Consider the following 14,165-nt stretch of genomic DNA (forward strand, 5'->3'; position numbering starts at 1 on the left):
CCATATTGTTGCAAACAGTAAGATTTCATTATTTTTGATGCCTGAGTAATATTTCATTGTATATATTTATACAGTAAAACCTTGGTTTGTGAACGTAATTCATTCTGGAAACATGCTTGTAATCCAAAGCATTTGTGTAGCAAAGTGAATTTCTAGAACCATTGGCTCAGTTGTGATTATGTGATGTATGGAATCATGTACTGCTCGTACTGCAAGACATTGTTCTTTTGCCGAGTTTAAATTTATTAGAAATGTTTGTTCACCTTGTGGAGCACTCGCAGAACAAGTTACTCGCAATCTAAGGTTTTATTGCACCACTCTTTTTTTTTTTTTACATGTTTATTTATTTATTTCAAGAGAGAGAGAGGGGCAGAGAAAGAGGGAGAGAGAGAATCCCAAGCAGGCTCTGTGCTGTCAGCATGGAGCCTGATGTGGGGCTCAAACTCATGAACCATGAGATCATGACCTGAGCCAAGTCTGACGCTTAATTGACTGAGCCACCCAGGCACGCCGATAGCAGCATTTTTGTTTCCTTTGGGTAAATACTTAGTAGTGCAATTGCTGGTTGTAGGGTATTTCTATTTTTAACTTTTTTATATATACATATTTTTTAACATTTATTCACTTCTTGAGAGACAGAGATAGAGTGCAAGCAGGGCAGGGGCAGAGAGAGAGGGATTTTGAGAGGGAATTTGAAGCAGGCTCCAGGCTCTGAGCCATCAGCACAGAACCTGATGTGGGGCTCAGACTCACCAACAACGAGATCATGACCTGAGCCGAAGTCGGATGCATAACTGACTGAGCCACCCACCTTCCCCTTCTTAACTTTTTGAGAAACCTCCATACTGTTTTCTGGAGTGGCTGCACCAGTTTGCATTGCTACCAACAGTGTAAGAAGGTTCCTGTTTCTCTGCATCCTCGCCAATGTCTGTTGTTTCCCGTGTTGTTAATTTTAGCTATTCTGAGGTGTGAGGTGTGAGGTGATATCTCATCATACTTTTGATTTGTATTTCCCTGATGATGAGTGATGTTGAGCATCTTTTCATGTGTCTATTAGCCATTTGTATGTCTTCTTTGGAAAAAATGTCTATTCATGTCTTCTGCCCATTTCTTAACTGGATTATCTATTTTTTGGGTTAAACCAAAAAATTCTAATCAAGGCTGAAAAGTACAAGGAATTTTTACTACCAGCTTTTTAAAAAAATCATGTATGTTGGGGCACCCGGGTGGGTCAGTCAGTCAAGCGTCCGACTTTAGCTCAGGTCATGATCTCGTGCTTGGTGAGTCTAAGCCCCATGTCAGGTTCTGTGCTGACAGCTCGGAGCCTGGAACCTGCTTTGGATTCTGTGTCTCCTCTCTCTGTTCCTCCCCTGATCATGCTCTGTCTCTCTCTCTCTCAAAAATAAATAAAGGTTAAAAAAATTTTTTAAAAAATAAAAAAATCATGTATGCCTTAGTTCATTCAATTCAACAGACATTTATTGATCTCTGTCACATTCCCATACAAGGTACTACATATGCAAATTAAGTCTTAGCGTGGCCCCCAAAGGAGTTCAAGATTTGGTGTATTTTAATTATGAACTGATTACCTTTCCAGTTCAGATATAATGCATTCCATTTTTCTTTTGAAAAGAGCCAAATAACTGCTTTGAGAGGAGATATACTCAGTGTAGTTCATCTGTTGATACCCAGTGTAATGTTCTGTTGTTTCTTCATGTCTCTCTTTCCTCCTTGTTTATATCCTTTCCCAGATCCCCACTCCCTCTCCTGTTACTAGTTCATTCCACTCCCCATTCTTTATTATTTTAACTGCAGAAAATTTAAGAAGAAAGTAGTATGTAAAATTTTCCAATTTGGTTGGAACTAATTGGCTTACATAATGTGCCTAAAAATGTTTGTAACTTTTATTTTTAGAGAGGCAGAAGTGGCCCAGAGCATTCATTAAGAGTGTGGACTCTGGGGATTCTGGCTCAGTCAGTTAAGTGACTGACTTTGGCTCAGGTCATGATCTCTTGGTTCATGAGTTTGAGCCCCATGTGAGGCCCCATGCTGACAGCTTGGAGCCTGGAGCCTGCTGGTGATTCTGTGCCTCCCCCTCTTTCTGCCCCTTCTCCACTCATGCTCTGTCTATGTCTCTCAAAAATAAATAAAAATTTAAAAAATTAAAAAAAAAAGAGTGTGGAGCTACACTGCTTGGGTTTGAATCCTGACTCTGCTACTTTCTACTATTCATTTCATCTTGGGAAAAACTACTTAATCTTGTGCTTCAGTTTGCTCCTCTGGAAAGTGGGGATGATAGTAATATCAATCACTTCATAGGGATGCCATGAGGATTGCATTAACTGGTATATGTCTTAGTCTTTTTGTTATGGGGACTCTATAACAAAAATAACAGAGACTAGGTGGCTTAAACCTGGAACATTTCCTTCTCACAGTTCTGGAGGCTTAGAAATCCAAGATCAAGGCACCAGCAGATTTGGTGCCTGGTGACAGTCTGCTTCCGGGTTCACAGGTGGCTGTCTTTGCGCTGTATCTTCACTTGGCAGAAGGAGAGTGATGGACTCTGGTTTCCCTTTCATGAGGGTAGTGTTCTCACTCTTGAGGGCTTTACATTCGTGCCTAATTCCCTCCTCAAGGCCCCACCTCCCATTACATTGGGAGTTCGGATTTCAACATAGGAATTTTGGGTAGACACAAACATTCAGTCCATTGCAGTAGGTATATAAAGCTCTTAGAATGGTGCCTGGCACACATTAAATGCTAAATGCTATATAGCTATATGTATATCTTATTATTCTTACCAATTTACTTTACCTTTTTTGTTTTCAGAATGCTCAGCCTGATAAAGAAATCGTTGTGGACACAATAATGTTCCTATGGCAGAAATGCAAATTAGGAATTCAGAGGATCAATACGTCCAGAAATGACTATGCAAAATTCATCCAGAAAATCAGTACTAATAAAGTATTCATTTTTGTTTCCTTTCACTTGTTTTTATTATTGCTGATTTAAGTTTGATTCACATTTCAAATCTAAATTTCCATTTATCTACCTGCATAACATTCTTTAAATATGGTGCTGAGTGAGCCTTTCTTTTAAGTGTATTCTTTGTACTTCTGCTGCAATTTAGTTTTGGGGTGTGAGAAGGTGCCACAGGTTTTTAAGGGAGGAATAAATATAGTGCATTTAAGGTTACATGAATGTGGCTAAACTCATTAAGAAGGTTAATAATAGAAAATACAAATAAGGAAGGAGCTTTAGGTTTGTTTTTTTTTCCCCCCACAATAATATGTTTAGACTATTTCAAAGAGCTCTTTCCTGGAGAGGAGAAAGTTGAGCAGGAGAATATCATAACCCAAAACTTAAGAGGAAACATTTTAATAGTAACATATTGGATGTGTTGCACATAGGGTGCATGGGCATGGTTTTACCATGTGCTCTGAAAAAGTAATGATGTGGGTGCTTCAATGTTGTTTCCTCATTTTAGCTCCCAAGGTGTGATGGCTAATTTGATGTGCTAAGCTTTGGGGATACAGGCATGAAACCTGCAAGGCACCTAGCATGGAGCCTGAAACACCTGCTTCCTCTTCACTATTTTGGAGGACTTTAATAGTGATCATAACGGGTACTTTTTGAAGGAAGAATGAGAACTTTGAGGATACTTATAATCTTTATTGATATATTTAAAAAGGAAGATGATAAATTTTTTATTATGGCTATAGATATGCAGATTATAAGCTTAGGTGAATCTTCTTTATGAGTTTATATAAACAGATAGATAGGATCATTGATCTTTATATTATTTATAATTAAGATGTACTAATAAGGGGGGTGTACCTGTCTAACATTTCTGTATGTTTTGAAGATGATGATTTTAAGGAAGCCCTAAGTTTTTTTTTTTTAAAGTGACTCTACAATATAATATACTTTTAATTGATTTTACTGTATATTCTCTCTTTTTAGTGGGTTTATCTTCTGTGGCAGATAAATGAAATAATTCACTGCTATAAAATGGAAGACATTGACGTTGTGGTGGTGGCAGAGGTCACATTACAATTAAGTGAAATATTGGAGTCATTAGGAAACCCACGAAAAAAATTTAAAAAATCTCTAGGTAATATAATGAATGAAAAAGTATGAAGTTATTAACACACATATGAATGTATAAGTATAATTTAGAATATGAACGTATAAATATAAATGGGAATGCAGAATAGCTACGGTTAATGGAAAGTAGTCTTTTCAGTACAGTGTTTCCTTGATGATTTATAACTAGAGATAGAAATAATACAGGTTTAACCCAGCAGATGTTAAAAGGAGGTTACATGCTCTGTGATTCCGTGGCATACATACATCTTTTGTCTTCTTACTCATGCATTCCTGTTCTCTATTCCTCATTCCACTTTCACCTCTTGCCCTCTTCCCCATTCTTCCATTTTTCTTTTCTCTCCTCCCTTTTATCCCCTTTCCTCCTCTGCCATTTCCCAATAGAGTGTATGCTGCTTCAAGGAAGAGAGCATGTTTTGGTTGCCGGTATATTTTTGGTACCCACCACACTGCCTGACACAGACTGGGAGCTTAAATAAATGTCTGTTGAATGGATCACTATTCCACATCTTATATCCTTTCTAATTCTCTCCTCTCTTCTGATTCTCTCCTTTTAAAATTTATTTGTCTTTCTTCATTTATTCTATTTCTCCTCTTTTCCCCTGTTCCTTTTATCTTCCTCTTATTTGTTCTCACTTCCCACCCTCTTCCCTACTTTCCCTGCCCCAATCCCTTTCTGCCAGCATCTTAGCCTTCTAGAGGGTGCCAGCCTTATGCTCTGATCCGTTTTCTTCTACCTGTGGTTGAACCCCTGAACTATTTGTTTTATAAGGTATCTCATATGTAAAGAATAAGGTGGGGGTGTCATTAGTGGGTGTTCACTTTCCTATTTCACCCCACCTACAGAGTTTGTATGACGTTTGAGGGACTTTGTAGTAATTATTGTAGTAATTGTTTTCCCGGAGATTCACTAATCTGGCTCTGCCTATTCTTGGTTGTTGAGTGTGGTTTTACAGATGAAATTTTAGAGCCATGGTTCTCAATTTTTTATTGGTATCAGTATCACTTGGGAACTTATTAAAAATACAGGCCCAGATCCTATCCTATTTCATCTAGACTGGGCTTTCTAGTCTTTAATAGTTTACCAGGTGATTTTGATACACATCCAAGTTTGAGAACTACTGGATAAAGGTCTCTGGCTGTCTAACACATTCAATGGCCTGAAGTCCTGGTTTTTTTGAAATGTCCCGTCCTAAAGTGCTTTTTCCTTTTTTAAAACTTCTATTATGAAGAATTTCAAATATAGAGAGATGAAAAAAGTTACCATGTACATCTAGTACCAATAATTTTGAATATTTTGCCAATCTTCATTTCTTCTTGCAACACTTTTTTTCCTCTGGAGTGTTTTAAAGCAGACATCATGTCATTTTACCAGCAGAAGCCTCAATGTGTGTGTGTGTGTGTGTGTGTGTGTGTGTGTGAGTTTGTCTATCTATGCAAAAGATAAGGGTTTTATAAAATTATAATGCCATTATTACTATACTTTACAAAATCAAGGAAAAATTTCTATGTTTCTGATTGTATTAAAAATTGTCTTAAGTTGGTGTGTTCCAGTCAGGATCCAAATAAGCCCACACATTTTCCTTTCTTACATTTTTCTTGAGTCTCTCTCTCTCTCTCTCTCTTCTATAATAGTTCTTTTGCTCACCCCCTTTTCAAACAATTTTTTGAAGAAGTTGGTTTATGACCTTATAGGATTTCCCACATTCTGGATTTGGCTGTTTGTGTCCTTGTGGTATTGATTAACTTGTTTCTCTATCTGGTAGGTAGATCTAGAGGCTTGCTTAGATTTGAATGATACCGTATCAAAAACAATTCTTGTGACTATCTTACACATTTGGCAAGAATACGACCCAGGTGGTGCTATTTACTCCCTGTTGCATTAAATCAGGAGGCATATAATGCCTAGTTATCCCACGTGTTGTGTTGTAAAGACTTACCAGTGAGTTCAGGTGTTGTCAACCTGACCTTTTTCCTAGGTTCCTTTCCCCCAGATGTAGCTTCTGAGACAGGTTGTTGAATGAAGTAGTTTATTTGGGATATTATCCAGGGAAGCAGGGTGGTGGTGTGGAGAAGTGAGATGGAAAAGGAAAGGAAGGCAATACAAGGTACAGTAAGTTAGTGAGAAGGCTACTGTTGTAGACTTAGGGCTTATTCCCGTGAGAGACCTCTAGGACTGTGTAGAACCTGGCACAGAGAGCTGAGAGGTTGAGATATTTATACAACTTTTGTCTGTCATTGGTTGGAGGCTACTGGAGGAGTGAGGGTGAGAAGCCAGAGGGGGTTCTAACTTCTGTCATTCTTTCTGCACTCATGATATTGAGTGCTTAAGTGAAGAAATTACTTCATCAGCTATTTGGTTACTCTGGTTATTTTTGATTGTGTGGTAGACACAATCAAATATTTGCTAAATACTTTATAGAAATAATTTGAAGCCTCAGATGATGTTAATGTTCTTCCAGAGAAGTTTATGCTTGCTTTTACTAGATGTATGAAGACACTGTCACTCCAGGATCCCATTATTCCAGTGTGAGAAACTGAGATAATTTGAAGCTGGGATGCTCTCTTGTTGAATTATTTTCCATTTGCCCTAATTCCTGGGATACAGCCCCCTCTGGCTTCCCACCCTTGGTGGTCCTGGATACTAATCTGTGTTGCTTGAGTTCTCAGGACTGTCAGAAACATCACTCAGCTTCTCAACTTTCCTCTCCAGAATTGACAAAAGTTCTCAGTGGAGAAAATAGCTCTAATGCCATTCTGTATTCCCTGGGCTCTCTTCCCAAGAGCCAGGTGATACTCTTTTCTCTTTACATTTTCATGAGCTTCTTTGCTTACAGATGAAAAAAGTATTTTTTCAGCTTTGTTTTTCTATTTATTTATTTATTTATTTATTTATTTAATGACAGAGAGAGTGAGTGAGTGAGCACAAGTGGGGCAGGGGCAGAGAGAGAGAGAGAGAAAGAGAGGGAGAGAGAGAGAGAATCCCAAGCAGGCTCCACACTGTCAGCACAGAGCTCAACATGGGGCTTCAACTCACGAACTGAGCCATGAGATCCTGACCCGAGCAGAAACCAAGAGTTGGATGCTTAACCAACTGAGCCACCCAGGCATCCCTTTTACCAGCTTTTCTAGTGGTCTCTAGCGAGGAGAATTTTTACAGATTACCGGTTACTGAAAGCAAAAGGCCTAATGATTATTTTTTTAAAAATCTATTTCTTATTTAATTTTATTGTTTTGTTTACTGATTACTTTTGGAGACTATTATTTTGTTGTATTTTATACTCTGTTTAATTATAAATGAGATAAATACAATTTACTGATTCATTGAAAAAAAGTTTTATTTCTAAAGAACTAATCAATACTGGAGCATGATCCATTTATAAATAGAAAAATCTACATTTATGTAGGGAGGGATTGTTCCCATTTAGACAAATAAATTCTTATAACGTTTCCAACATTGTTATTATCATCATCTCATTGGCACATAAAACACAAAGTACAAATCATTCTTGTGTATTAATTATGGCAATCTGATTCAAAATGTTTATTGGACTGTTTATTAAGTAATGCATTATTTAGTTTAAGTTATTAAACTAGCATTTTAAAATAGGAAACTAGCATTGCCATATATTTAACTCAAACCAACCTTCTCTGATATTTGCCCAAATCTATAGGCTTTTACACTGTTTTCTGAATGCTTTACAATGGACTTTATAGTATGTAGAAAGACCAGTCTCTTTACCATAATATTACCTTGTTAATAATGAATAGTTTTAATTATTTGTCATACTGCAAGATGCTTTTAAATGAACTTATATAAAGATCAAATGTAATTATATGGAAGAAATAATTTGGTATTTAGTCAACGTCTAAGTGTTGAATCATTTCTAAAATCATGAGTAATTAAAAAAGTAACCAATTAAGTGTAACATTTTTTAGGATTATGATTCACTGCTATGTTTACATTTTTTCCTTCCTTCTTTTATTTCCTCTGGTCCTTCCTTCTATCCCTTTGTTTCTTCTCTCCTACTCTTTCCTCTTCTTCCTACTTTACTCTTTTTTTCTCCTCTTCTTCCTTCTTCTCTTCCCTCCCTTCCTCTTCCATTCCTTCTTTCCTTCTTTTCCTCTTCCTCCCCCCCTTTCTCCCCCCACAGAGATATCTTTAAGGAAAGGGACTGGTGAATTCCTTGAGACTTCAAAAGGGAGCCTGGAAATTCTCCCAATATTGAAGGTATTGCAAAAATATTTTGGAAAATATACTTAAAGACATGAATTTAAAATTTCAAATAATATTATATTTATAAATATGTAATGGTTAATTATAGAAGTAATTCTGAATATTTAATATTTGAGATATTATGGTTTTTACATACATTGCAAACTACAGGGGATGTTTTCTAGTTTTTGCATTAACTCTAGAAAAAAAAATCCAATCAGGTTTAAAAATAACCTAGTAAATTCTCTTAAAAGGATTTGTAGTTATATTACTATTGGTATTTTGAATGTGTTGTGATTCATGGACTCATAAAGCAGAGACGTCCTACTCAGCATATGCCTTTGACCAATTCTGTGTGTTATTTACCTGTTGAAAATGCACTTAGAACAGGCCCTGGCACATGGCAAGTTCTCAGTGATTGTTAGCTTAAGAGGAGAAAGGGGTGAGGGAGATAAATGGCCATTCCTCTTCTTGATTACTTTTGTTTTTTTAGAATATTTGAATTATTTCTGTACATAAAGGATTGTGTTGTTCCATAGATCTGAATGGGAGTGTAGGACACTGTGTCATATATGCTATAAACATTTATTTATTTATAGACATGAACCTAGAATAGCATTTTGCCAAGTCTGTCCTATGTGATGCTGATACTATGCTTCAGAAAAGGTTGCCAGGGTCTAACTTTGAGTGATGTTGGATTAAATGCAATAGGTCCCTTACTGTAAGACTTCTCAGAGGCATTCATTTGCTTCCGAGTATTGTGGTTTTCCCAAGAAGAAGATATAGAATATCATATATTCTATTATCTGAAAATAAAGCCCATTTTACCCCCTATAGAATAGCTACTTAGGATACTAGTGCTTCTGGACTACTGTTGAAAAATACTTTTCTAGAGAGGAAGCCAGTGATCTATATTTTGGTTTGCCTGATTAATTGAAAAACTACAATTTTAATTTTTTTAAGTGTTTATTTATTTTTGAGAAAGAGAGAGAGAGAGCCTGAGTGGGGTAGGACAGAGAGGGAGACACAGAATCTAAAGCAGGCTCCAAGCTCTGAGATGTCTGCACAGAGCCCAATGCAGGGCTTGAACCCACGAACCGTGATATCATTACCTGAGCTGAAGTTAGACACTTAACTGACTGAGCTACCCAGGTGCCCCCAAAACTACAATTTTAAATTACAAAAGTTTTATTAGCAATTTTACTATATAGACTGAAATGCTATTATTTTTTATATTCTCTTCTAGGTATTTTTTTTAGCATAGTAGCATTCTGATATTTTTTTACTAAATATTATTCCATCAGCACTTTTCTTATTGCTAGATATTAATGATATTAATGCTTGTAATTACCATATTTTCTCTGAAAAATCAACTTGAAATATATGACATCAAATTGTAAAGAATATTATAAGGAAGACCCATTTCCCCATCATAGCTTAAGAAAAAATACATTATTAATACAGCTGGAACTCTTCTCCACTAAGGAGTGACCCCCGCCCCCGATCACATCACCTTTCCTCCTGCCTAGGAGTAACTGGTATTCTAAATATAGTGATATAAATTCTAGGCATACTTTTTTTTACATGTGTGTGTATTCCTAGGCAGTAGGGAGTATTGTTTTTAAATATAATATAATATAATATAATATAATATAATTTAATATATCTAATATTATATATTTACATATATTTAATACATAATATAGCAAATAATATATACAATATAATATATATTACATATATGTTAACATATATGTAATATAATATGATATTATATATTATATAACATATATGTTAACATATGTGTATATTTAACATATATGTAATATATAATATATGTATTATATATATGTGTGTAGTGTCATACTGTGTGTACTCTTCTGCAGCTTGCTTTTTATCTCAGTATTCTTGTGTTTGTGAGATTTGCTCCAGTTGATTTGTGTGGTCATAGTGATGATTTTCGCTACCACATCCAACTTTTGCTCAGTGTTGCACAGTAAGCAGATTTGAACTCAAGTGTGTTGCCTTCCAACATCCAGGCATTTGGTCACTATGCTATGTTGCCTTTTGATTAAAAAAAAAGTGTCTTCAGGACATTTGTATAAAAGATATTTTTCTAATGCATAAAATATGCATGTCCTATAACTGGATACCAATCAAATATCATGAATGTAATGGAGGACTGGAGGATCATTCTGAATTTACTTTCTTCTGAAGATTATAGGTTTTAAGGGATGCAGGTCTGAGTTCTTTATGTAGTATTGTGTCTTAAAAGAGCTAGAATTGAGAAATCTTTTTATTTTTATTATTTATTTATTTATTTATTTATTTATTTATTAAAATTTTTTAAATGTTTATTTTTGAGAGAGAGAGAGAGAGAGAGAGAGTGAGAGAGAGAGAGAGAGAGAGAGAGAGAGAGAGAGAGAGAGTGAGAGAGTGGGGGAGGGGCAGAGAGAGAGGGAGACACAGAATCCAAAGCAGGTTCTAGGCTATAAGCTGTCAGCACAGAGCCGGACAGGGGCTTGAACCCACAAATTGTGAGATCATGACCTGAGCTGAAGTCCAATACTCAACTGACTGAGCCACCCAGGTGCCCCTAGAGTTAAGAAATCTTAAATTGAGAACAGAGTGTTTGAAATTCACAAGAGATTGAGGAGGCATATCCAGGGATCACTTACAGTGCTTGCTAAGTATACAGCTTCCTATTTCCCACTCTAGACATATTGAATCATAATTTCAGGTGTGGGGGTCTTAAAGCTTGTAATTCCAGATATTTTCCTCTTAAAATTCCCCCCAGGTAGATTCTTTTTTAAATCTTTTTTTTTTTTTTTTTTTAATGTCTATTTTGAGCGAGAGAGAGATAGAGTGTGAGAGGGGTTGGGGCAGAGAGAGGGAGACAAAGAATCCAAAGCAGGCTCTGAGCTGTCAGCACAGAGCCCCATGTGGGGCTCTAACTCATGAACTGTGAGATCATTACCTCAGCCTAAGTCAGAGGCTTAACCAACTGAGCCACCCAGGCTCCCCGCCCCAGGCCCCCGCAGGTAGATTCTTAAGGAAACTAGAATTGAGACTCACTGGCTCTGTGGGCCAGCACTTATTTTCTGAGGCTTCATAGGGTAGGAATAAGAATACTAGTAGAGGGGTGCCTGGGTGGCTCAGTCAGTTAAGTGACCGAGTCTTGATTTTGGCTCAGGTCATGATCTCAGGACCGTCGGATTGAGCTTTGTATCGGGCTCTGTGCTGAGCATGGAGGCTGCTTGTGATTCTCTCTCTCTGCCTCACTCTCTGCACCTCCCCCGCTTATGTTTGCTCTTGCTGTCTATCTCAAAATAAATAAATAAACCCTAAAAAGAAGGAATATTAGCAGAAGTTACCAAGGGCAATGTGCTGGGGCATATGGTAGATGTAGTAGAGGTGGTTCATTGGTATGGTGTAAGGGCACAGCAATTGGTGTTGGAGCACCCATAGTTGAATCTTGGCTCTAATATTGACTGTGTGATCTTGAAGAAATTATTTTATCTGTTTGAATGTAAGTGTTCTTACTTGCAAAATATAACAATAGTACCTATTCTACTGGTATTATTTAAGTTATATAAGTTTAAATGAGATATTGGTAACACTGTGGAAACCAGTACCTGGCACATGACAGCTACTCAGTTTTTCTCCTATGTTTTATGTAGAGCAGCGAATCTTAATTTAGGGTCTCAGATCCATCTGAAAGGGAATTAAGTGGAGAGAAGGAATAAGAACTTATTGTAAGGAAAATCCAAAATCCATATGTTGACCTACAGGAGACTCTAGGTGGGATAAATTATAGATCTTGCATATGTACATGCAACTATTTAAAAAAATATGAGGTGTGGGCGCCTGAGTAGCTCAGTCGGTTGAGCATCTGACTTCGGCTCAGGTCATGATCTCACAGTCTGTGAGTTTGAGCCCCACATAGGGCTCTGTGCTGATAGCTCAGAGCCTGGAGCCTGCTTCAGATTCTGTGTCTCCTTCTCTTTCTGCTCCTCTCCTGCTCATGCTCTGTCTCTCTCTGTCTGAAAAGTAAATAAACATTAAAATAAAATTTAAAAAAAATATGAGGTGCTTATCATAATTACATTAAAAGCTTATTTAAAAGTTTTACTGAAGGGGCGCCTGGGAGTCTCACTTGGTTAAGCATCCAACTTCAGCTCAGGTCATGATCTCATGGTTCACCAGTTTGAGTCCCAAGTCAGGCTCTGTGCTGACAGCTCAGAGCCTGGAGCCTTCTTTGGATTCTGTGTCTCCCTCTCTCTCTGCCCCTCCCCCACTCATACTCTGTCTCTGTCTCTGTCCCTCTCTCTCTCAAAAATAAACATTAAAACGATCTCGCGGTCCGTGAGTTTGAGCCCTGCGTCAGGCTCTGGGCTGATGGCTCAGAGCCTGGAGCCTGTTTCCGATTCTGTGTCTCCCTCTCTCTCTGCCCCTCCCCCGTTCATGGTCTGTCTCTCTCTGTCCCAAAAATAAATAAACGTTGAAAAAAAATTTAAAAAATAAACATTAAAAAAAACAATGTAACAAATTTTATACCTTTAGTCCAAGATTAAAAGCAATCCCTTTATACTGATGTAACAGCATAGGATATCTGTCATTCTTCTGTTCAACATGTCCTAGAGGTCTTAGCTGAAGAAGAAAGATGATAAAGAAAGCAGAAAAAAGGGCACAAGGACTAGAAAGGAAATACCAACCTTGTATTTATTCCCAGACTAGTACAATGCATTACGCATTTTTAGTAATAGCAGTCTAAATGCCCATCGGCAGAAGAGTAGATAAGTAAATTGTAACATATTCCTCAGCATTGCACTGTTGCATTGTGGTCACGAGGATGAATGAACTAGTGTGGGCTCGAACTGGAGTCAGCTTGACATCATTGCCATTCCCTTCTTTAGTCACCTTTGGGTCTCAGGGGAAAACCTGGAACTGCATTTCCCAGCATCTCGTTGCCATGTGATTCTAGGTTAGTCTTCCAATGAGGCGCATTTGCATGAATTTATAACAGAAGGAAGACAGAGTTCTTATTCGGCAGTGGCAGATGGAAGAAGTTCATTTGCCAGCCCTGCTGAGCAAGCTCTTGCGACTCACTTGATCCAGTGTAGTAGACACAGTTGTCGTCAGCCACCTAGGTTCATGCACAGAGGCTTGTGCATGCAGCAGAATGGTCACTGACAGCTCCCTTGGCCTTTGTTCCCCCCAGCCTTCCAACGGTGCTAGACACCTCTAATTCTGTGTATCAAATCCCTTTCTGCTTAGAGTATCTGGAGTCGTTCTGCTTTCCCAACCAAACTGACACATTAAGTTACATACCCTCCCATAGAAAGTTTTCGACAACATGTGTTTGAGTGTATAAAGTGAACTCCAAAATTTTCTGACAGAATTAAAAAATAGGCAAAGCAATATTGCATATTGTTAATGGATGCATACCCATGTAGTAAAAGTTTAAAAACATGCAAAAGAACAGTAAAAACCAAATTCAAGCACAGTGGCTTCCTTTAGGAGCAGAGAAGCATAGTCATTGTGGACACTTGTATGGAGGATTTGAGTTATCTGCATGTATGCATTTGCGTTATTTTCTAAAAATTTTCTGGAGTAATATGGAAAATTTGAAAGTATGAATAAAGCTGGATGCTCTTTATATTATTCTTTATATTTGTCCCTCTGTGAGAGTAATTATAATGAAAAGGTATCTAGTTTTTGAAAATCATGATATTTGCCGTTGGATTTGATGGCCTCTAAGTCTAAATTTCCAGCTCTGAGATTTAAAAAAAGTAATAACTTCCAAAATGAAGTGTGTGAGATGACAGATTATGTAAGTTAT

At 37.3% G+C, this 14,165-nt stretch overlaps 1 protein-coding gene across 17 annotated transcripts in view; it reads left to right on the plus strand.

Annotated features, from left to right (window-relative positions):
• The window catches only part of CFAP54 (cilia and flagella associated protein 54), a 289,781-nt gene that overhangs the window by 41,465 nt on the left and 234,151 nt on the right, over positions 1–14,165 (plus strand). For all 17 annotated transcript variants that reach the window (XM_045062193.1, XM_045062194.1, XM_045062191.1 and 14 more), the window contains 3 exons: positions 2,830–2,964; positions 3,964–4,114; positions 8,262–8,338. In XM_045062193.1, coding sequence (XP_044918128.1) covers positions 2,830–2,964; positions 3,964–4,114; positions 8,262–8,338 — 363 coding nt within the window. The remainder of the gene's footprint in view (positions 1–2,829; positions 2,965–3,963; positions 4,115–8,261; positions 8,339–14,165) is intronic.

The sequence above is a fragment of the Felis catus genome, chromosome B4, assembly GCF_018350175.1.
Source record: "Felis catus isolate Fca126 chromosome B4, F.catus_Fca126_mat1.0, whole genome shotgun sequence".
Lineage (NCBI taxonomy): Eukaryota > Metazoa > Chordata > Mammalia > Carnivora > Felidae > Felis > Felis catus.